This window comes from Carcharodon carcharias, chromosome 13, assembly GCF_017639515.1.
Source record: "Carcharodon carcharias isolate sCarCar2 chromosome 13, sCarCar2.pri, whole genome shotgun sequence".
NCBI lineage: Eukaryota > Metazoa > Chordata > Chondrichthyes > Lamniformes > Lamnidae > Carcharodon > Carcharodon carcharias.
Window position 1 is genome coordinate 128747844 of NC_054479.1, and position 24246 is coordinate 128772089.

Consider the following 24246-nt stretch of genomic DNA (forward strand, 5'->3'; position numbering starts at 1 on the left):
CCAGGCACGTCAAAAAAGAGGATAAAAATATTTAACCTAACAATGACAGTTATACCAAAAGGACCAAACGGTTTATACAAAGATTAGTTCAGTGATTTTTAAAATTCACAAACATTATTTATATTGCACATTATTTATATTGTGCATTATATTGGAAAAGCAACAAACTGTAAACTTACTTTGTTGAGGGTTCTAACAGCAGCAAATCTCAGGGCTGGTTTGGAAGAACTACAGAAAAGTTGGAGCACTGTTTGAAAGTACAGTAAAAAAGTTAACTCAACTTTGCCATATAGTAAGAATCAATAGGGCAAAATTCAGATAGTAGCACAGATTATCAATTTAAAATTAAACAAGCATACAAGAAAATAACATTTGAGCTAACTACCCTGCCCTCCTAAAGAATGATATTATTACTACTGTTTATGACAGTATATTTACTTTCTTTAAGCAGGCAATTCATCACTGGAAAAATTTCCAAAACCAGAAAACTCAAGATTCCAAATACAACTGAGCAAGCATGCTGCATCATTAATCTAATATTATTCAACTGTGATCCATTGGGTTCCACAGGTGGCAAGCCGATAATCCAAAGACTGGTTTCTGACAGCGCCAAAGCTTTAATCCCCACCTCGAATGAAGTCTGGGGTACAGTTGTGTGAGTGCCAACAGCCATCCAGAACCCAAGTCATTCTTTGTATGGACTTCAAAAAAGTGAACACTGGCATAATTCTCAATTGTAGAGGGACATCAAAACTAAGTCAGATCCAGTTCCTCCTCTAAGGTTGCAGCTTTGCACAGGGATCAGAGATAGTAATGAAGAATGGTAAATATGACCAATTCCTTCCTTTTCTATCATAAAGTCGCTGAGGTCATTGCTACATGGGTACGCATATCCTGACTGGGTAACATTCAGCTAAAGTTCCTGATGACTTTTTTCCCTCTCCTTAGCCCGTAGGCATGAATCAATTGTAGAATCCCCACTGCTGCCCCAATTAACATCAATTAATCTTGCATATGTCTGAATACTATGCCATGCAATAACACAATGAACCCATCAAGGGAACCACAGTTTTCAAACATGTCTCTCATGGATTAGTTTTAGAGCTTTTCAGGAGTGATAGTAATGATCAGGCTTCTGTAATGGGCTATTTTGTGTTGCACCATTATTATAATAGCCTTGCATCTAAATTAGAAGCTACATATATCTGCCTGTGCTATCAGTTTAAAAAGTACTTACCTGAGACAGCTGGTGCCAGCTCCCTAGCTGTGCAGTTAGGTAGGTGGACGATGGCTGATGCTGCTTCATAGACAACCATTTCATGTTTATTGCGTAAGCAGCCTTCAATGAAATCAAACAAGGGACTGTCCTGCCTGTTAGGTTATAGGATTCCAGGGTCAGTACGAACAGGTTCAGGGAAATATGGATCCCTGGAAGTGACTACAGTGTTATAACTAACAGTGGAAGTAAGATAACTTTGAACGAGGACAAGGCTAGGGCAGGATATAACCGTCATCTAAATCCAGAGATCAGATTAGTACTTTGTAATCATTTTCATTTTACATATATAGTGGTTTGTGGGCAGAGTTTTATTCAGGTTTGATTTGGTTTTGAGAGTCATAGCAAGCGTTATTAATCAAAAAAGCATGACCAAATTAACAATTTACATCAGTTGTTAGAATGACAATATTTTGCAGGTTTATTAAGTAAACAGATTATACTCAGACATCTTACAAAATGTTGGCACTGTAGCACACTGAAAGCTTTCAAGCCCCACTGTTAGGAGTAATTTTCTGACTTGACACTTGCTGTGGGGCCCTCACCTATCGGCAGCTTGTATCAAGAATCTAGGGACAAATGCATCATAGTTTCCAATCATTGTGGTTGGAAAACCATGCACGGCACATACCTGAATTTCCAATAAACACTACTGGTGGGAAAGGCTCACAACAGAAAAGCTGAAAAATTATCACATATGAGTTTAGGGAGCTCAGCTTTAAATCTCAGCCTCTGTTCTCATGGCTCCTCATCTCCTTTAATTTCTCGTGAGATATCACAAAAAGGTAATTTCTCCTGACGTTCCACAGGATAGGGAATTGTTTGCAGTTTTCTAATCTCAACCCTGCCATCAGGAAAAAAAACGGTACCAGGCTGAGACCAACTCCATCTTGGAATAGAGTGGAATTTAAAAATATAAGGAAAAAAATCATTCTTTTTCCTCAAGCAACAGTTTCTCACCAGTCACTGGGCAGCATCCCAAGAGCAGAGAAAATAAACAAAAGCAATGTTTTCTATTAGAATCAAAGGCAAAGAAAAAAGGGCTCAGGAAAAAAAATGGCAACATGAGGAAAATCATTTTTATGCAGCGAGTGGTCAGGAACTGGAATGCACTGCCTAACAATGTGGTGGAGGCAGATTCAATCATGGCTTTCAAAACATAATCGGATCATTATCTAAAGAGGAAAAATTTGCAGGTCTACGGGGAAAGTTGGGAGAGTGGCACTAGGTGAATTGCACTTGCTGAGAGCCTGTACAGATGATGGACCGAATGGCCTCCTTCTGTGCTGTAAATCATTCTATAATTCTATATGATTCTAGTATCTTCACTAATTTTAATGAGAAAGTAGGCCCAAGTACAAACTCACTTCATGTTCATGTGTACTATTTCACTAAAATCTGTGATAGCAAGAATTTTGTTCCCAAAGTTTTTCCAGATCCCTGTACTCTCAGTTAGAATGAAAACAGGATGACAACCTGATTGCATGGTTAGATTTGAATAGTCAGATACAAATCTGACTGTGTAACTTAGTATTTTGGATACATAATTTCTTAGATTGCTGAATTCCCACCCCAAAATGGTCAATTTAACTCGTTAGACAACACAATTGGGGATGTGAGGTTGGAATACAAAAAAAGGGAGTAACTTACCCCCCCTCCGCTTCTTCCAGAAGTTTACTTGCAATCCGGATCAGCATGCAATAGGCAAAAGGGGATTTCAGACCAGACTTCGTAAATTTATTTACCATCTTTGTAACAGCTAAGCGGTCAGTCTTCCGAATGTGATACAAGAGGCCTAAAGCATGGTACTGTAATAAAACATTGCAGGAAGGATGACAAGAAAACATTAGCAAGTAAGGCATCAATAATGAAAACATTAACACCCTCAGCAAATCAGCACTGATATTCTCCCACGACGACTCCGCCAATTTCTTTTGACTTGCTTAACAAGCCCTGGTTCTTTGCTGGAGTACAGTTCCATATGCTTTAAAAGCCTATAAGTTGTAGGAACAAGGCAAGACTGAGTGGGGAAAGGCTTCCATGGTTTGTGCTTCAACAAACAAATGAGCTAGAAGATTAATTAGTTCAATGAACCTTAATTTCAAGATGGGGAGATGTGTAAAACAAACTAGGGTACAAGAGGAATAAAATAAATTTGCAAGAGCAATAGCAATATTACTATCAATAAAAGAGTAAAGAATATGTGATGGAGGTTAAGTCTACTGAAGGGTTTCTATTAAATAGTCTCTTGGTACTAATATTACATGGCAAGGTAGCGATACGTTTATCATCATCTATCAGCATTACCTTGTTATGCTTTTACCAAAAGCTATCTACAGGCAATGTTTTGTTTTAAGTAGCTCAAGTGTGGACACCATTACATTCCACTTCAGTGACATGATGAGTGGTGGTTCCAGGCTGCGGACAGGAATCAAGAGTCGTGTTGTTTAAGACCCAGGATAATGTAATAATTCAGTAAAAAGGCACTTTGTATTCCCTTGAAGTTGAACCCACACAACTCAGCACATAATTTAGGCCAACACTTCAGTACCAAGGTAGTTGGAGGCATCCACTTTTGGTGATGTTAAATCAAGGTCCCATTTGTCCTTCCAGGTGGATGTCAAAGATTCAGTGAAACTATTTGAAAGGGGGAAGGCGATGGCGTAGTGGTATTGTCACTGGACTAGTGATCCAAAGACCCAGGATAATGATAAACCCATCACAACAGGTGGTCAAATCTGAATTAAATAAAAATCTGGAATTAAAAGTCTAAGGTGCTATGGGCCATCAGCAGCAGCAGAATTGTATACAACCACAATCTGTAACCTCATGGCCCATTATATCCCCCACTCTCATATTACCATTAAGCCAGGGGATAAACCCTGATTCAATAAAGAGTGCAGGAGGGCATGCGAGGAGCAGCACCAGGCAAACCTAAAAATTAGGTGAAGCTACAACACAGCATAAGCAGCAAGTGACAGACAGAGCTAAACGATTCCACAACCAACAGACCAGATTTAAGCTCTGCAGTCCTGCCACATTGAGTCATGAATGAAAAACAACTTACTGGAGGAGGAGGCTCCACAGATATCCTCATCCTCAATGATGTAGGGGGTGGGGGGGCAGCACATCAGTGCAAAAGATGAGGCTGAAGCATTTGCAACAATCTTCAGCCAGAAGTGTCTCGACCCCCTCCGGAGAACTCCAGCATCACAGATGCCAGTCTTCAGCCAATTCGATTCACTCCACATGATATCAATAACCGGCTGAAGGCACTGGATACTGCAACGGCTATGAGCCCTGATGATATTCCAATATAGTACTGACGACATGTGATCCAGAACTTGCTGGGCCCCTAGACAAGCTGTTCCAAGACCGCTACAACATTGGCATCTACCCGGCAATATGGAAAATTGCCCAGGTATGTCCTGTACACAAAAAAGCAGGAAAAATCCAACACGGGCAATTACTACCCCATCAGTCTACTCTCCATCATAATTAAAGTGATGGAAGGTTTCATCAACAGTGCCATAAAGCGCCACTTGCTTAGCAAAAACTTGCTCACTGACGTTCAGTTTGGGTTCCATCAGGACCACTCAGCTCCTGACCTCATTACAGCTTTGGTTCAAGCATGGACAAAAGAGCTGAACTTCAGAGGGAGGTGTGAGTGACTGCCCTTGACATCAAGGTAGCATTTCACTCAGTAAGGCTTCGAGGAGCCCTAGCAAAACTGGAGTCAATGGGAATCAGGGTTGGAGTCATACCTGGCACAAAGGAAGGTGGCTATGGTTGTTAGAGGTCAATCATCTCAGTTCCAGGACATCTCTGCAGGAGTTCCTCAGGATAATGTCCTAGGTCCAATCATCTTCAGTTGCTTCATCAAAAACCTTTCTTTTATCATAAGATCAGAAGTGGGGATGTTTGCTGCTGATTGCACGATGTTCAGCGCCATTCTCGATTCTTCAGATACTGAAGCAGTCCATGTCCAAATGCAGCAAGACCTGGACAATATCCAGGCTTGGGCTGACAAGTGGCAAGTAACATTTGTGCCACACAAGTGCCAGGCAGTAACTATCTCCAACAAGAGAGAATCCAACCATAGCCCCATGACATTCAATGGCATTACCATCACTGAATCCCCCACTATCAACATCCTGGGAGCTTACCACTGACCAGAAACTGAACTGGACTAGCCATATAAATACTGTGGCGACAACAGCAGGTCAAAGGCTTGGAATCCTGTGGAGAGTAACTCACTTACTGATTCTCCAAAGCCTGTCCGCCATCTACAAGGCACAAGTCAGGAGTGTGATGGAATACTTTCCACTTGCCTGGATGACTGCAGCTCCAACAATATTCAAGAAGCTTGACACCATCCAGGACAAAACAACCTGCTTGATTGTCACTCCATACACAAATATTCATTCCCTCCACCACTGATGCACAGTGGCAGCACTGTGTACCATCTACAAGGTGCACTGCAGGAACTGACCAAGGCTTCTTAGACAACACCTTCCAACCCCACGACCATTTGGAAGGACAAAGACAGCAGATACATGGGAACACCACGACCTGCAAGTTCCCCTCCAAGCCACTCACCATCCTGACTTTGAAATATATTGCTGCTCCTTCAGTGTCGCTGGGTCAAAATCCTAGAACTCCCTTCCTAACAGCACTGTGGGTTTACCTACACCATATGGACTGCAGGGGTTCAGGAAAGCAGCTCACCACCACCATCTTCTCAAGGGCAATTAGCGACGGGCAATAAATGCTGGCCTAGCCAGTGATGCTCACATCCTGTAAATGATGAATAAAAGCAGGGAGTGCTTCCAGTGTCTTCACCAATGTTTTTGCTATTAGTCAACTTGACCAATACTATATTAACTTGTCAGTCATTTTGTTTATGGATTGTAGGACTTTGCTATCTGCTGTTACATTTGTTACGATCCTGTTAGGGCCTGTTAACATTTGAAGAGAAACCAGAACACCCAGTGATTAACTAAAAGAACTACACCACAAGGCTTCACACTTTTAAACAAAAACAAACTTTACTGTTTATAAAGAGAACTCCAACAAAACAAGCACTGCTAAATTAACACAGTAGTTTACAAAGACTTATGCTATAAACTCAGTTCTACTTTTTACTTCCCACCCAACCCCCCAAGAGATATGTTACAAGAATCTTGAAGATTTATTCACTTTTCCTAGGCACACCAAAGGTATGCCACTGGAATTCACTCCAACTCTCCACAGTATTCCAGCTTTCTCCAAGGTACAAGATTTATGAGGATCTTTTCATTAGCCTATGGCTAAGCGACACTCTTAAGTTTTCCTCAAAGACCTCACAACTGTGAACTCCTCAGCTCCTTGTCCTGGTTGCCAGCAGATATCCAACTACCTTCTCACAGCCTTCCAAACTAAACTCAGGTGACTGTTTTTTGTCACAAGACTCTATGAGGACCACTGTAGATTTCTTCCTCTCGCTTCAAACTAGGCAAGTCCTTCAGCTTCTTTCCTCCCTCACGAATTCAAAACCGACCTCCAGTCCCCACCCGCATTCCATGCAGTGAACGATAAAGTTAGTATTTTCTCTGTTTAAGGTGCAGGCCTGACTTAACATTTAACTCCTTTTGGTTCCTTGACTCAATGAGCTGCAGCCTACACCATAAAAAAATGCAACTGCCTTCTGTAAGAAAAACCCAGATAAATTAAACAAATAACCTTCTAAACCCGACAGCTCATCTCCATGGCATTGTGGCATGCTTTGGAATGGCTCAAACAGAAATATAAATTAATTATTTACCTCCAAAAAACTCTTTGATTCTGTAACCCATATGAATAATTTCTCTCTAATGGATGTGACTGTCCTCTCTCCAGACTTGCTGGCGCTGTTAAGGAACTCTCTTGTTTACACCAGCTTTCAACTTTTTAAAATCTGGGAACTACAGAAACAATTTACATCTTTTATTGAAGTAAGGGTAGACCTTATTGCTCCAATATGAAGCTAAGAGAACACACCTATTTTTTGTTGCTTTCACACCTCTACCTCTGACCTTGTAAGATAAACATAGGTTAGCTTCTAACTGTAATATTTCAAGCTTGTTTGATTTGCATTCATTTGATATATATACCACTTTCACTAACCAGATGTTTCCATTTATCTTACATTTAACACAATCTCCAACCTAAAAGTTATATAACTCAAACTAAAAGTTATAGTCTGAAACATATGAATTATGAATGAAATATTTGCAACACATTTGACTACATGACAGTGACTGCACTTCAAAAGTAATTCATTGGTGGGAAACACTTTGGGACACCCTGAGGACGTAATAACAGGCTACACAACTTTCTTTGAACTTTAATTATTCCTGAACTACAAATATCAAACTAAACTGAGATGAGGAAACTCATCCATCTCAAAACATCCAGTTATCTTACCATTACATCCAACTCTCAGGTTAAAAATGACGTCTTGCTGCTCTTTTTCCTCCCTGCAGCCTTTTGTGAGTTGAATTCAAGACAAAGTTTATGCTTTCCAATTGTAGCTCATTGTTTCCCAGGACCTCAAATCCCCTGAGAACTTTGTACCTCCCTCAGCAGAATCCTATAAACTACAGGTATTCAAAGCTCAAGCTTTTGGCCCCCATATAAGTGTGTCTCATTTAAAAATAAATAGCTTGTTCTGATTTCAAACTCATTCTATTTTGCTAAACTGTGTAAAATTTTCATTTTAGTTAGCTTACCTGCACCATGATATTATCACTGGAGGCAGCCTCTTGAGCTTCATTTACCCAGCGTTTCACCACATCGTAGCTTGTAGATACAAGATGCTAAAGATTTTTTTAAAAATCCAAAAGAAACAAATAATTACCCTTGGATACCAAAGAATAATTTTCAATATGGTGTTTATCTCTAATTAGAACACAACGTCATAAACAGCAAAAATAATTTTTGTATCTATGAAGAGACAGATTAGGAACATTGGAAATAAGACAGGAAAAGGCTGCAATGTAACTGTCACCTAAGAACATTGATCTGTGCACCAGCAAACAGAAAGATTACTTGCAGTTGATGAGAAAGTAGAATCTCTCTGATCATAGAGACAACACACTTCACCGTGGTGCCAGATCAAAAGTTGCAAATGAATGGTTAACCTAGCTTTCTCTTTCAGATGGTAGCCCAGTTGCGATGCATTTCCAAAATATTGTTGACTTGTCACCCAAGTTTCTCAATCAAAAAACTTATTTAAATTCACAAAAAATGATTCTACAGTTTTTAGTAGAACAATTACCCATTGTGCTTAATTGCTTTAGGAGACCAAGCTAACAGGTACTAGTGAAGCAGCTCTGCTCCTAGACTTGAACCTTTAGCCTACCAAATCCCACACACACAGGTGTTATTTGGAAGCAATATAATGGTACAGTATGTTAGGCGCATTGCACTAAAACATAGGTTTGTCCTGATCTCAAACTTGCCACTGGGGAAATGGAGAACCAAGATCCCATGCTTTTCCTCATGAAAAAGAAGATTCAAGCCAGGCTGCTCTTATGCAACTTGTAGAAATACAAATAACTTTGGCAGAGGCTTGGTAGGAAGTCAACTATTCACCTTTTTATTTGGGGACTAATGGGAAAGATCTAGGGAGTATGGAGGAAATAAGAAGAGGTGAGGGAAAAACACAATGGTTAAACAACAGCCTTTTACCTCTTTTAATCTAAACTCTAAGTTCCATTGAGATAACGGAACATAGATTCCTTTCTGTGCTGGTTTGCATTTGAAAGGAGCCTGAAAATCTTAGTTAAGATCCTAGGCCAGGATATTGAGGTCAGCAAGTGGGGAACGGGGCCTGGGGCCCGCTCGCCGACACCTAAAATGACATGGGATGACGTCGGGCAGAACTCCCAACATCACCCCGCGTCATTTCAATTTTCAGGTCGGCGGGGATGCAGCTGAATCGGCGGGCTTCAGAAAAAGCATAAAATCTCATCCACGGGTGGGATGAGGTTTCATGTAGGTTTTAAAAAATTTAATAAAAGTTTGAACGAAGATGATGGACATTCCCAACTCATGTGACAGTGTCACATGTCAGGGAAATTTTAATTTTGTGCATTGACCATTTTTGAATTTGCCGCCGATCTCCCTGAGGCAGCACTTAGAGATGAGTGTGCACTTTCGCGTGCATGCGCGGGAAGAGTGCATTCCCGGCTGAGGGAATCCACCCCCCCCCCCCCCACCGGGAGCACATAGCGCTTCCTGGCGGACGTCACAATGGGCTGGCCTTAATTGGCCTGCCCACGTAAAATGGTGGCGTGCCCCCACAATCAGAGGCACTCCTGCACGCGCCCGCTCCTGCACTCCCCGGCCCCACCATCCCAAGGGGCAAAATTCTTCCCCTATTGTGCGTGCAGTTACTATTTAAAATTGTCCCTGTTCCAGTGCTAATAGATGATATCATTATGAGTGGTAACAGAACAGCTGATGTGGGAATGGAAAATGATACATTGTTGTGGTAGTGGGTGCTCTTCTGAGGTAGTGGATGCGGTATATTATTGCAGATGGAAAGAAAGAGTTTTAGAAAGCTGTTACAGACCTGGGAAAGCTCAAAAATACATAGGTACCTGAATGAGTGTGTGGCAAATATTGCACTTTAATTTACAAAAATCAAGCTGATCTCCTGTGATATAGTCCATGGGTCTGAAGAATCTGAAGTATGGTTCTGAATTGCAGCTAAAAGGGCTGTTTTTAACCTGAAAAAATTCTATAAGACCACCACTGAGACTTTTTTTATATCAAGAAGTGGCCTAAATAGGCACACAGTCAATTAGATACTAATTGCCAGCTGGAGTTTCTGAAAACTAATACCTGCTTACTTCTGCACTGAGGAGGGCCCAGATTATCAAAGTAAAATTGTCTTCTATATTCTATTAAATATATGAACAAATTATTTAAGTTAAAGCATATTATTTCTTTAAAATAAGTCTCCTTTGGAGAAAGAATAACAAGATTTAAGCGAACCAGGTAATAAAATTATAGCATCATAGTGAATGCTTTTGCTTTCAGGTAATGCATTTTAACACTAATGGTAATACTGATTTATGATCAGTTAGATCTTAAAAAAGATCAAAAGTTCAGATTTTTGTAAAAGGAATAAGAAATGATATTTCAGACACCCTTACCAGAGAGGAGACCAAGGCAGAGCTGGACACACTGGCCACTTTATCCACAATAGCTTGCTTCATATAACGTTCTATCCCCTGCAGCATTGTCATCTACCAATAAAACGACAGTAAGACACTTAACCTTAAAAAGACGTACTCTACTGCTTCTACGGTGCCCTGAGCTACAGGATCCACCAAAGCTGCATTAAACTTCTGTAAATGTTGAAATAAAGTGTGCTGCAGACTTGTGGTTTGGATCAGTTGGTAGTATTCTCACCTCTGAGCCAGCTGGCTGTGGATTGAAACTCTGCTTCAGATTTTGGCTCAGGGGTACCTTTACCAACTGAGGGTTGGGGGGGGGGGGGAGGTGGAGGAGGAGGATTGGTTTAAAATACAAAACCATTTTATGAACATACAAAAAGGTTGCAAATGACCAGCTAGTCCATCAATCCTGTCCCATAAAAACAATGTGCAACCTGTATGCCCCCAATTCTCCAACAGCTTGCATTTATATTGCAACTTTAATGTAGAACAAACCATCCAAAGTACATTGTCAAACAAAATTTGACACTGAGTGAAGAGATAATAGGAAAGATGACCAATGGCTTGGTCAATGTCTTAGAGGAGGACAGAGAGGTAGCGAGATGGAGAGGTTTAGGGAGAGAAATCCAGAGCTTAGCACCAAGGCAGCAGAAGGCAATGGTGAAGAAATTAAAACCTGGAATGTGCAAAAGGCAGGAAGTGGAGGAGCACAGATATCTCAGAAGGTTGTATGTTTGGAGAAGGTTACAGAAATAGAGAGGGGTGTGCCATGGAGGGATTTCCAAACAAGAGAGTTTTGTAATTATGACTCCAGCCAGGCAATCTCTTACCAAAAACGTAAGCCTATTTATGAAAATAAACTCGGATATTCTAAAGGCAATGAAGCAAACCTTAGGGATTATAGTGACTGATATCATCAGTCTCAATTAACCCACCTACCAGATATAACTTGAAATATCTTCTACCTGCAGGTACTCATTTAGCTCCCTTTTGAACTAGATTCAAACTTGGAGTTGGCTACATTAGACCACATAGTAACATGTATTTTGATATGATGGCAAGCAGATAAAGTTTTGAAGTTCCTATTTTGAATCAGCTCCACTAGCCCTGGCTTCAAGTTCTCTGCCTGCATTTTTATGTAAAATTATAGCCAAAACTTTTAAGTAATTTTCCAAAATTTATAATAAAGAAATGTAGCTGGCTTCACTATATTCCTCTGCAGCAGTTGCATAACCTGTTTTTTCTCCAGAGTGCATACTTACATCTGTAATACGGCAAAGTGCCCTCACAGCCGGACCTCTGTACACATCATCCTTCCCGGTCATGTCCTTGGTCAAACTTGACACATTAGCAAACAGAAAACAACGTTAATTAATTGGAAAATCTTCTTTAATGACATCTGGTTGGTGGCCAAACAGATTTTAAAAATTGTATGAGGAGCTAATATAGTGTCTTAATATTTCTTGTTTTTCTAATGCTGAGGACTTAGCTTCGGGAAAGCGCTGCATTATTTTGAACTGTAACCAGCTTTTGTCAATCTTAAATCATGATAATCTTTACCCCGAGGCTGCACTGACTGTACTACAATTCTACACTAATTTTAGAAAAGTTCTAAGCTAAGAGTTATAAGAACTAGAAACTCTACATCACACTGACTACCTCTTCATTTTTCGCCCACTGAAGCAAATTTTACATGACTATACTTTCTTGTAAAGGTTTAAAATACTATGAGACAAAAGAATTCAAAAATTAAAATGTACATAATAATAAATGTGATTATACTAAAGACACAATCATTATCTGAGTTCTTAATGCTGGAGGTAAAACTGGCACTTCATTAAAGTAGCAGCCAGACACTGAAGATCATCATCACTGCCACTACCACGCCCCCAGCACCCCCCCCCCCCCACCCCCCCCCCCCCCCCCTCTCCCCGCCCCCATCCCACCCCATTCCAAGAAAAGAGTAACACTACAGTTCCCTTGAAGCTGTAACATATACTTCCGAAGGGCATCCAGTAGGCCTTTTAAAACTACTGGACTTGGGTGTAAAACAATTGCTTACAACTTCTTTGACAGTTAATCCAGGTTAATCTTGTTTGGTTCAGAAATTTCACTAAGGACTTACTACACTCTCAAACATCAGAGCATAAACAGTGCATAATGTCCCTGGCACCTGTTTCCACACAGCTGGAATATATCAAAGTGCTCAACAAGATGATTAACCAGCCCATTGTAAAACACACTGTGATCTCCACAGAGAGTCCTAAAACGTAATGCAGATGAAGTAAACTATCATTGCTCCCAATTACAAAATGATTCTTAATATTTAAGTCGCGGCAGAAGGAATGAAATTACTAAGACTAATTATACTTTTTCACTCTTACCTGCTTGTGACTATTATTACATCTTCTGAAATGTTAGCCATCTCTTTAATTGTCAAGTAACACATTCTCCTAAGAGTTTGCTGTAAATGGATAAAATCAATTTTAAGAAGTGCACAGTCTCTCAGAAACAGATGCAACCTCAAATCAACTGAAATTGTAACAAAGAAGAACGATACTATTTCCTGGAACATTAGGTATTTTGTTGAAGAACACCTAAGCAGATGAGAGAGTGTAAATACATTAAAAGATAAACAGTAATTAAGAACAAGAAGTAGGAGTAGGCAGTACAGCCCTTTTAGCCTGCTCCACCATTTAATAAGATCATGGCTGTATTTCTTCAACAACTCCACTTTTCCACCTTATCCCCATATCCCTGGATTCCCTTAGTGCTTCAAAATCCATCAATCTCAGTCTTGAAAATACTCTAACTAAACATCCAGTCCTCTGGCTAGAGAATTCCAAAGATTCACAAACCTGAGTGAAGACGTTGATCCTCATCTAACTCCTAAATGGCCAGCCCCTTATCTTGAGACTATAACACGTAGTTCTAGGCTCTTTAGCCAAAGGAAACAGCATCTAAGAAGACTTGACAGGTATTATGCTCTGGTTAGGGACCACTAATTTTTTTGTTAAAGTAGACAATATTTGAAAACCCAGTTATTTACTAAGAGAATAAAGCCAACAGATTCCACAGTTTCAAACAAACAGGAATTTTTACTATACAAGAGTCAAAAAAGCAAACAGTAAAGTTATCTATCCTATGCTCTAACATCAAGAATTAACTTTAGGTAAACATGAATTAACAGGCAAACTGTGGTTGAACATAAACCACAAACTGCACACCTAAACAGATACCACAATTTTTTTCAGCAGCCCACCCATATGTCAGTAATCATTGTAAGTCACAAACATCCTTCAAACTCTGTCTTCCTCAGCTCCTCTTTTTCGAGGATTTAGTCTCCGATTTCCTTTCAATGGCAATTCCAATTCAGCCTTGAGGCCCTCTTGCTTCTTCTGTTTGCAATGAGTTGTCAGGCAACTGGACTCCAGCTCAAATTGCCCCAATGACTGCTCACCTCCCAGTTGCTCAATCTCTTCTCCCGAGACTGCATCCCACTAGGCTTACAAGGCTGCACCCCAGCATCTAATCACCGGCACGTTCCCAGCTCACTAGCTGCATTAAGCAGACAACCACTGCTCCTGGATTTCTCTGAGCCCAGCTCCTAGTTGCACCAAGCAACCATTACTCCCGGGTTTCTTTGAGCTTTGGATCCCCAGCTGCAAGAAGCTATCAAATGCTGCAGTTATTCAAATCTTTTCTCATGGGCTAGTTTTTGCGCCGTTCCCCAGATCCCGTGGTTGGGATTCATGTCAAAACATTGAAACCTGAGCAACCTTTGCACCACACACCCCATGCAGGCGCACTACTGCCTCTGGCCAACTCCTTCAGCTTCTTTAAGCAGCTGTCAAAAGAAACGTGGAAATAGAGCATGTGTGACCTTTTGCCTGCCGTGCTTTGTGCTTGTGCTAGAGCCCTGACATCCTTCAATCAGGGCACAGCCTCCACCATGAAAACAGACAGAAATAATTTAGATAGTATCTCACACTCTGTGTGAGGGAATCTAAAAATTATATATGTTTCAATCTGATCACCTTCATTCTTCGAAACTCCAGAAAGTATAGGTTCATTCTACTTAATTTCTCCTCTTAGCACAGTCCTGTCATCCCAGGAATAAATCTAGTTAGCTTTCCTTGCATCCCTTCTAAGGCAAGTATATCCTTCCTTAGGTAACAAGACAAAACTGTACACAGTACTCCAGGTCTGGTCTTATCCAAACCCTATATATTTGCCACAAGAATTTGTTACATTTATCTTCCAATTCCCTTGCAACAAAGGCTAACATACCATTTGCCTTCTCAACTGCTTGCAGTAACTGCATGCTAATTTTCTGTGATTCCTGTAGAAGAACACCCAAATCCTTCTGAATACTAACAAGCTTTAGTCTCTCACCTTGTAAAAAAAAATACTGCCTTTCCATTGTACCAAAGCAGATAATTTCACATTTTCCCACATGATAATCCACCTGCCACCTTCCTGTCCAACCACTTAGCCAGTCTACAGCCCTTTGCTGCCTCTTAATGGTGTCCTCAAAGCTTCCTTTCTTATCTAGCTTTGTAACATTAGCAAACTTGTTTATATTACAATTGGCCCCTTCAAAGTCATTGACATAGATTGTAAGTAGTTGAGGCCCAAGCAATAATTCTTGTGGCTCTCCACTAATTACACCCTACCAACCTGAAAATAACCCATTTTATTTCTACTCTCCATTTTCTGTCTGTTAACCAATCCTCAATTCATTCTAATATGTTACACCAATCCCATGAGCCTTAGGTCAATTGATATAATGCAATCAGGAATAACATAAGGAGAAAGTAAGCAAAAAAAATTAATAAAATTGGTTATACGTTTAAAATTGATTTGAAAACAATATCCATTAATACTAATTACTGTTTTTTAAAACAAAATCTGGAAAGCTGCAGTACAAATCAAGTACATTTAGAGCATGCCATCACCTTTCCAAAATACACTATAATACCGCAAGCGGAAGGAGTTGATGAGGTGCAGTGCCATAAAGCTGCATTTCTCCAAAACAAATGGTTCAGAAATGCTTAGTAGTGTGCTGTAATCCAGAAGCAAATTATTTAAATATGCAACTTGAATGAACACTGTGCCGCTTTAAAACTTAATTAGTTAATCTCCCTTGATTCTGCCTATTGAGCAAAAATTTTTGAATTATGCAGCATCGTAAATTAATTTAACAATGCCAATCAAAGAATTCTAAGAACTTTTGTCACAGTCGTATTCAGCAGATACTTACATCATTGCACTGAAACAGCTTAGTCATTGCAAAGAAGGCTTCAGTGGCTTCTGTTGTTCCAAAGTGTTCCCCCTTAAAGAGAAGAGAAAAATAAAAGTAGGAACTCTGTGTGTTAACTTACAGGAGTCTAAAGTAAATGGGCTGACAAATGAGCCATCAATTGGGCCTTTGAAAATTGTAGCTTCATTTTCATTGTGCAAGTTACAAAATCACATTATGGGGGAGGTGGAGACATAATGGTATTATCACTGGACTGGTAATTCAGAGATCCAGGGTAATGCTCTGGGGACCTGGTTTGAATCCTGTCCCACTGGCAGGGCAGACCGCGCAGAGGTGGAGGCACAATGGTATACAGTTGGGAGGGAGCTGCCCTGGGAGCCCTCGACATCAACTCTGGACTACATGAAGTCTCATGGCATCAGGGCAAACATGGGCAAGGAGAATTTGTGCTGATCGCCATGTACCGTCCCCCCTCAGCTGATAAATCAGTGCTGATGATTGCACAATGTTCAGCACAATTAGAGACTCCTCAGATACTGAAGCAGTCGATGTCCATATGCAGCAAGACCTGGACAATATCCAGGCTTGGGCTGACAAGTGACAAGTAACAATCGCGCCACACAATTGCCAGGCAATGACCATCTCCAACAAGAGAGAATCTAACCATCGCCCCATGATATTCAATGACATTACCATCGCTGAATCCCCCACTATCAACATCCTGAGGGTTACCATTGACTAGAAATTGAACTGAACTAGCCATATAAATACTGTGGTTACAAGAGCAGCTCCAGAGGCTAGGAATCCTGCGGTGAGTAATTCACCTCCTGACTCCCCATAGGCTGTCCACCATCTACAAGGCACAAGTCAGGAGTATGATGAAATACTCCCCACTTGCTTGGATGAGTGCAGCTACAACGACACCCAGGACAATGCAGCCCGCTGATTGACAACACATCCACAAACATTCACTCCCTTCACCACCAACGCACAGAGCCAGCAGGGAGTACCATCTATAAGGTGCACTGCAGGAACTCACCAAATCTCCTTAGACAGCACCTTCTAAACCCACGACCAGTACCATCTAGAAGGACAAGGTAGCAGACAGATGGGAACACCCCCGCCTGCAAGTTCCCCTCCAAGCCACTTACTATTTCAACTTGGAAATATATTGCTGTTCCTTCATTGTCGCTGGGTCAAAATCATGGCACTCCCTAACAGCACTGTGGTGTAACTACACCACATGGATCGCAGCAGTTGAAGAAGGCAGCTCACCACCACATCTCAAGTGTAATTAAGGATGGACAATAAATGTTGATCTAGCTATCGACGCCCATAAGCCATGAATAAATAAAAAATATTATGCCATCCCACGAAAATCATCCTGCTCTTCTTCATCTCTTACACTTGAGGTCCTGGACATTATTTATCCCTCAGCCAATACGAAAGCAGATTATGTGGTCATTATCTCTTTGCTGCCTTTGGGAAGTGTGCTGTGCTGAAATGCGTTGCATTTACATTAATGGCTACATTTTAAAAGCATTTAATTGGCTTTAGGGTTCTTTAGGGTTTCCCTGAGGTTGTGAGCACTTATATGTTATTTATTATTTGTTCTTTCTTAGAATCTACTAGCTGTGAATGCTATGGTCAAGGATTTACAAGATCTGGGATCCCTGCCCACAGTGTTACTGTGAACTGAGAGAAAGGGGAAAAATAAACAGGTGCGTGAACTAGTAAAGAGGGATTGATAAATATAACAGAAATCAGATTTGGCAGGATTACCAATACATACCCACAATTTCACTGTAGACATCTCCCTCAATTTTCAAGTAGCACGAGCCAATAGTAAATCTAAGGCCCTATTTTGTTATGATCCCAGTTGATGTTCCTAATGGTTTTGTCAGATCCCAGGGCTTGACAGATCCTAACTTTTATTTTTTGTTTAGCAACATGAAGAGTGACTACTGAACAGAGTCACAGGAGTCTGCTGATTAACTTTTAACAACAGAATAAAACATTTATTAAATAAGAAAAGATGAACTATATTACACCACTCCTTCACCCCGACTATACCTTTACAGAAACATACAAATTCGTAAAGATAACACAAGTTACAAAATCAAAGTACTCTAATGTTCAAAGTAAGGATACAGCACATGTAAACTATGAGGTGAGCTGCAGTCAGACACACCACACTCCAATACCAAATTCCTACAAATATCTCATCAACTCCCGAGATGCTAGTCACTCCGTGAGCCAACTGGTCTCGCTGAAATGCTGTCTCTCTCATGAGGGCTTCCAATCTCCACATTCGAAGAACTTGCTTTGGAATTCTCTCCCAAACAATGCTTTCACTTGGATATCTCCAACAGGGATCCACCTCCAGGGTTTCAACCTCCCTATCCAAGGCTTCTTTCCCCTGGATCTCAAAGTGTACTCAAGCTTCACCTTCCACACTCCCAGATATTTGGCTGTGTCAAGCAGAACACCACTCCAAAGCCTACAGTAAGGAGTCAATGACCTTTAGCTGTCATCTCAGATCTTCTGGCATCTTATAAGCCCGCTTTGTTCCAAATCTGTTCCCTACAGCTCTGACTCTTTAATTTGGAGTCTTTCCCTTTGCTCCTTACTTTCAATTCCACTGAACCAGACCTGCTTCCCATTTCTTTCCATGTTCCTTGACTTAAGTATCTCCCTGGGACATCTTTCTGTCCCACTCATCAGTTTTGGGATTCTTTTCTTTGGGATCTGCTCCCTGTTGCTCTCGTCCTGGCTCTTCTGGCAGTTTCTGCAGAATGGCATTCTCTTCTAGGTTACCTGGCCCTCTTTTCCGGCTGTTTCGCTCTTGTTTCCCTTCTGCACAGGAACAGTTTCCATCTAAAAATATAAAAGTAACAAACTGTGCATGCATGCTGGGCCGTTTACCGGCCTGAAGACGTGAACATGCACACACTGCACATGTGCAACTATTCCCTAGGCAGCACACGCGCAGAGCCACAGAAGATTGTTTAAAAAAAAAGAACGATCTGCTCATGTGTGGCCATTCTACGCCAGGGCCCGATTTTTAAGTTTATTTTCATCCAATGTTTTATATCCACCTTTTAGCCTATTTCGATCCCTTCATCCCGCCCCACCCCCACTAGGGCTATCTGTCACTTGCTCGTCCTTTCTATCCTTAATGTCACCATTAGCACATTCCTTAGTTAATATCACCACCGTCAACACCCCTTTGTCCTTTTGTCTATGACATCTTTGGCAAACTCTTCTTTGCCTCCACCTATCACTGACCCTCTATCCAGCTCTACCTGTCCCACCCCCCTCAACCAGCTTATATTTCACCTCATTTCTGGATTTCCTTAGTTCTGATGAAGAGTCATACAGACTCAAAACGTTAACTGTATTCCTCTCCGCAAATGCTGTCGGACCTGCTGAGTTTTTCCATCTATTTTTGTTTTTGTTTCGGATTTCCAGCATCAGCAGTATTTTGCTTTTAACCCTATGGGAACTGTAGTTCCCAAACTCCAAGGCTCGATCTCCTTTTTCAAAAGGTAAGTTTTATCTTCTTTTTCTCCTTTCTCTTTGGGATTCGTCACAATTTTATGAATCCCGGGTTCTTTGCAACTGCAGTCTGCAAGTTCGCATTAAAATTTCTTGAAGGGCTAGGAAAGCAGCTTGCCAGCCCAATTTACAACTGAAAAATTTGACAATATTAGCCTAAGATATGATTTGACAATAAAGGGTAGCTCCAAGATACATTGTGTGCTCCATAGCCTATAGGTAACTGGATTCCATACGTCAAACCAGTGGAGAAAAGAAAGAGAAAAAAAGACTCACTGAAGAAATTTACCAATCCCAATGTGGAACTATAATCAGCTTCTTGAAGGAACCCTAGTCAGTCCATGCCCATGATAGGAATTACTCTGGTGAGCTTGGCCTCAGAAGTCTTAATTGCACCAAAATATTGCATCACTAAGAACGTGATGCTGAAGAACCACCTTCTTGAGGGCAATTAGGGATGGGCAACAAATGGTGGCTTTGCCAGCGATACTCGCATCCCATGAAAGAGTTAAAAAAAAAATCTTGGGTGTTGCAGTTCAACAATGCAGCCATATCTCATTGAGCAAAGCCCAACTCAGATACTAAGTTGGCTAGAGACAATCATTTAATTGAGGCAGATACACTGTTTTATAGGGGACACCAATTTTCTGTTAAGGATGAACAAAGTTTTGGACAGTAATGGCTAAAATTGATTTTTAACTGTATGGGGAAAGAGAAAATTGGAATAAGCCTAATTTACTTGTTCAAGTTTATTCATGCTATACACATTTGTAGAATAATTCTAAGGCAGCTTACTTTTGCACTGAAAATGATCAATGATCATCTGCTAAAACACTATCAAAATGGATGGGGGAGTATAACAAGATATATACATTAACAAAGCTGTTTTAAAAATATACAATTTTACATTGGATAAATTCAAATCTTCCATCTATAATGAACTGTTCTTACTAATTTTTTAATTTATCCATAGGATGTGAGCATTGCTAGCAAGGCCAGCATTTATTGCCCATGCCTAATCGACCTTGAGGAGGTGGTGGTGAATAGCCTTCCTAAACCAATGCAGTCCATGTGGTGTAGGTACACTCACAGTGCTGTTAGGGATGGAGTTCCAGAATTTTGATCCAGCAATAACACAGGAGCAGTGATCAGGGTGACCAACCTTCCTTTATTTTACAGGATTGTCCTGTATTTGAGGCCACTGTCCTGTGTCTGGATCGAATATTGCTGTTTTTCCTGTAATTTGGTTCTTTAAACCTCACGTACCCCCTCTCCTTCTGCTTGCGTACTATCACAGCCCTGACAGCAACCCCCCACAGAACCCCCACCCACCCTCACAGTCCTAGCTGTACCCTCCCGTCAGAGTGTCCCTTAATCTTCTCTGTGAGAGTTGGTCACACTGACAGCAATATAGTTCCAAGTCAGAATGGTATGTGACTTGGAGGGGAACTTGCAGATGGTGGTGTACCCATGCAATTCCAAATGGGGTGCTAATCAAGTAGGTTGCTCTGTCCTGAAGCTGTTAAGTTTCTACAGTGTTATTGGAGCTGCACAGATCCAGGCAAGTGGGGAGTATTCTATCACACTCTTGTATCTTGTAAGATAGTGGACAGGCTTTGGGGGTTGGGTGAGTTACTCAATGCAGAATTCCCAGCCTCTGATCCATGGTATGAAATATAATAAATAATGGTCTGTTATCACACTGATTGCCAATCAATACATAAGGAGGGAAAAGATGCTCAAGTAATTTGCAAATCATCCTACTGCTCAACAATAAACACACAAATCAAGCTGTCTATCTGTAAGAGACCATTACATCTTTTAACTTAAATATTTGAAGCAGAGGAAGATTCAAGCCCAGAGGAATATACTGCACAGTGGCATTAGGTTTGGATTGCTCTAGCAAAGAGCAAACAAAGATACAACAGATTAATTCATCTCCTTTGGTGCTTCATGATTCCATGTTATTATGGTTGTTTCTCAACAAGATAACGAAATGGAAATATAAAATCTCCCCTGTAGAAATGCACAAATATAAATGGCACTAAAATCAGTTATTGTTAAGATGCTTTTCTTCAAAGTCCTAAGACTCACATTCAGAAAAATGAAAAAACTGTAATACATCAGATCTTTTTGGCAATGCTGTCTTTGATGGGTATATAGAAACCACATACCGGAGATGTATTATACACAAGACATTTTATAATTTCTGCTAAAGGACTAGCATTATATTAAGTGGTAATCTTCCACTAAACATCAATGTGTAAGAAATACAAGGGGAATTATAAAAATGTTTATTGCTGCAAATTTATTCTAACTTTTTAATGGAGTCAATATTTTACTGGAGTTCTAAATCAGCTTTAGTGCATGAAGATCTCAGATTAGATAGTTAATAACAGAATACATAACAGTTACACTGCCTGAGAGTGTGGTGGAGGCAGATTCAATCATGGCTTTGAAAGAGAACTGGATAATTATCTGACAAGAAAAAATTTGCATGGCTATGGGGAAAAGATGGGCGAGTGGTACTGAGTTGCTCTGACAGAGAGCTGACATGACATGATAAGTTGAATGACCTCCTCCTGTGCCATTACTATTCTATGACTTCTTACCTGGTTGAGCAGGTACAGGATCTTTGTAAGGATATGTAAGCATTTTCTGGGATTTAGTGGTGTTTCGTTGAATATACGGGCCTGTTAACAATAAAAAAGTTTGTTAATACTACACAGAAAACTTGTACTAAAATGATTAAAATAAACTGATGTTTCTTGATAAAATTCTGTTGCAGATAGATTTTGTCTTCAACACGGCAGGATAATAGAATACTTTCCTACACACGGCATCCAATGTCATACTCGACTATGTTTTGGTCAACTACATTACATATCAAATACGTTCCTTTAACTCTGCACAAAAATAGGAAAAAGATTTCACTGAAGCTCAATGTAAGCCTGCTCTTCATAAATTGATTTACAATTTTACTGCACAACGCATAGGACATCTTCCTCTATGTACTTAACCCAATCAGAAAAGTATCGTCAGTTACTGCACCAGAGTGACATTTCCATCACTCAGGCCAAACTGGGAGATCACAGTCATTCAGCAAGCAACTGTTGTCAGTTTTATGTAGTGGTCTCACAAGGATCTGGGTGAACCATCCCAAACACTTAAAAGTAGGATTTTAGATTTGGCACAGAATTGCAACTGCCCAACAAACTGTACTGGATTAAAATTCAGAAGTAAAAAGGTGGTTAGTGTATTAACTCATTAGATCATATAGATACTCAAGCAACCATTGAACGTGTATGTCACCCATGTATTGATAACGGTTCAAATGCTTAAAACATTAAAGTATTTTTCAAAATTGAAATCAAAAACATGGTGTAACTGGCATGAATTCTCAGTTAATAGAAGATGCTGTGTTTAATTATCTGTTATAATTAAAGAGATAGTTTAAGTTCGCTTTAGCGCAGTGTACTAAAGTATTCTAGAAATATTTCCCTTCATATATCTAGTTGTTCAATCTGATTTTCAAGGAAACCTTCTGAACCAAAACCAAATGGAAGCAAAGCCATTAAAAAACATCTGACAATTGCCATTGAAGTTCACGTGCCACACAATCACTTTTCAATAAGCCATTTTTTTTAAATGATCTAAAGTCAGAATTACGCCATGACAACTAACAAAAGCATTTGAATCTTTTGTCTGGAATAAAACATTTAAAATAAATGGATCGAAAGCTCCGGTAAAAACGTAGACAAATTTCAGTTGAACACATTAGGTATTCCTATACTACCATCCTACAATGTAATTTCAGGGTCACCCCTTTCTGAGGTTCTGCAAGCTTTTCCTTCTCTGCAGCCTGACACACTCTGGGCTAAAGTGGCCGAAAGTCTACTATGTGATATTTGTACTAAATTCCTCGGTTCATCATTTTAAAGTAATTAATCTAATTAAAATAAGGCAGTTCAAATTAAGAAAGGAAATCCATGTGTGTAAACTGGTTTTAGAATGAAATAACAATCATATCCAATGCTAGCTAATAGCACTTTTTCTCTACATAATAGCTGTACTTAACCGTCGCTTTACTTATCATAGCCTTTAGCAATCACATGAAAAGGCTGTCTAGTATTTGTCTTTCAGTCAAAGTAATGAGAAATACTTCAGAAGCATAAAAGCTTTGAAATTTCTACATGGGGTGGCGGCCATTTAGTCTGTGCCACATTCAAGCTATTTATCCCCTTGCTCTTTACCCAAAACCATAAATATTTATATTCAGATGTTCAATATTAATTCCTCTTAAATGTTACAACTGACTCAAATTCAATACCCACTTGTTGTAATGCATCCCATAGTCTTAATAATGGTTTGCGTGAATAAGCGTTAGCTTACCCTTTATCTTTCTAGTACTAATCCTAAATTTATGCTACTTTTCACAGACCAGTGGAAATAAGAATTAGAATTATCTCCTCAAACCCTTGCAAAATTTTGAATATTTCTATTACCTCTCTGCTCAATTCTAGTTTTTACAACTCTTCCTTCATAACTGTATTCTTTCATCCCTATTAAATTCCAGATAATCTTCACTGGCTCTTTTCTATGCATCCATTATTTCTAAAACTTAACAGTATTCCAAATGTAGCTTCATCAATATCTTGTACAATTTCATCATGACCTTGATTTTGCATTCAGTGCACCCATTAATAAATGCCATAAACTCTTTCACCTTTTTTATAATTACTGCAATTCTGCTTTTGAAGGTTTTCAAGATGATGAGAGGGTTTGACAGTAAATAGAGAAAAATTATTCTATCTGGCAAATGGGTCAGTAATGAGGTCACAGATACAAAATCATTGGAAAAAGGTCTAGAGGGTAGATGGCAAGAAACCTTTTCACTCAGAGAGCTATCAGGATTCGTCACGATCTACCTCAAAGGGTTCTGA

At 40.0% G+C, this 24246-nt stretch overlaps 1 protein-coding gene across 1 annotated transcript in view; it reads right to left on the reverse strand.

Moving 5' to 3' along the window:
* copg2 (COPI coat complex subunit gamma 2) overlaps positions 1 to 24246 on the reverse strand; it is a 58143-nt gene that overhangs the window by 24795 nt on the left and 9102 nt on the right. The window contains exons 3-11 of the mRNA XM_041202045.1: positions 21916 to 21996; positions 15746 to 15817; positions 12867 to 12946; positions 11745 to 11820; positions 10459 to 10551; positions 8026 to 8112; positions 2927 to 3084; positions 1238 to 1371; positions 180 to 247 (exon numbers count right to left, since the gene is read on the reverse strand). Coding sequence (XP_041057979.1) covers positions 180 to 247; positions 1238 to 1371; positions 2927 to 3084; positions 8026 to 8112; positions 10459 to 10551; positions 11745 to 11820; positions 12867 to 12946; positions 15746 to 15817; positions 21916 to 21996 — 849 coding nt within the window. The remainder of the gene's footprint in view (positions 1 to 179; positions 248 to 1237; positions 1372 to 2926; positions 3085 to 8025; positions 8113 to 10458; positions 10552 to 11744; positions 11821 to 12866; positions 12947 to 15745; positions 15818 to 21915; positions 21997 to 24246) is intronic.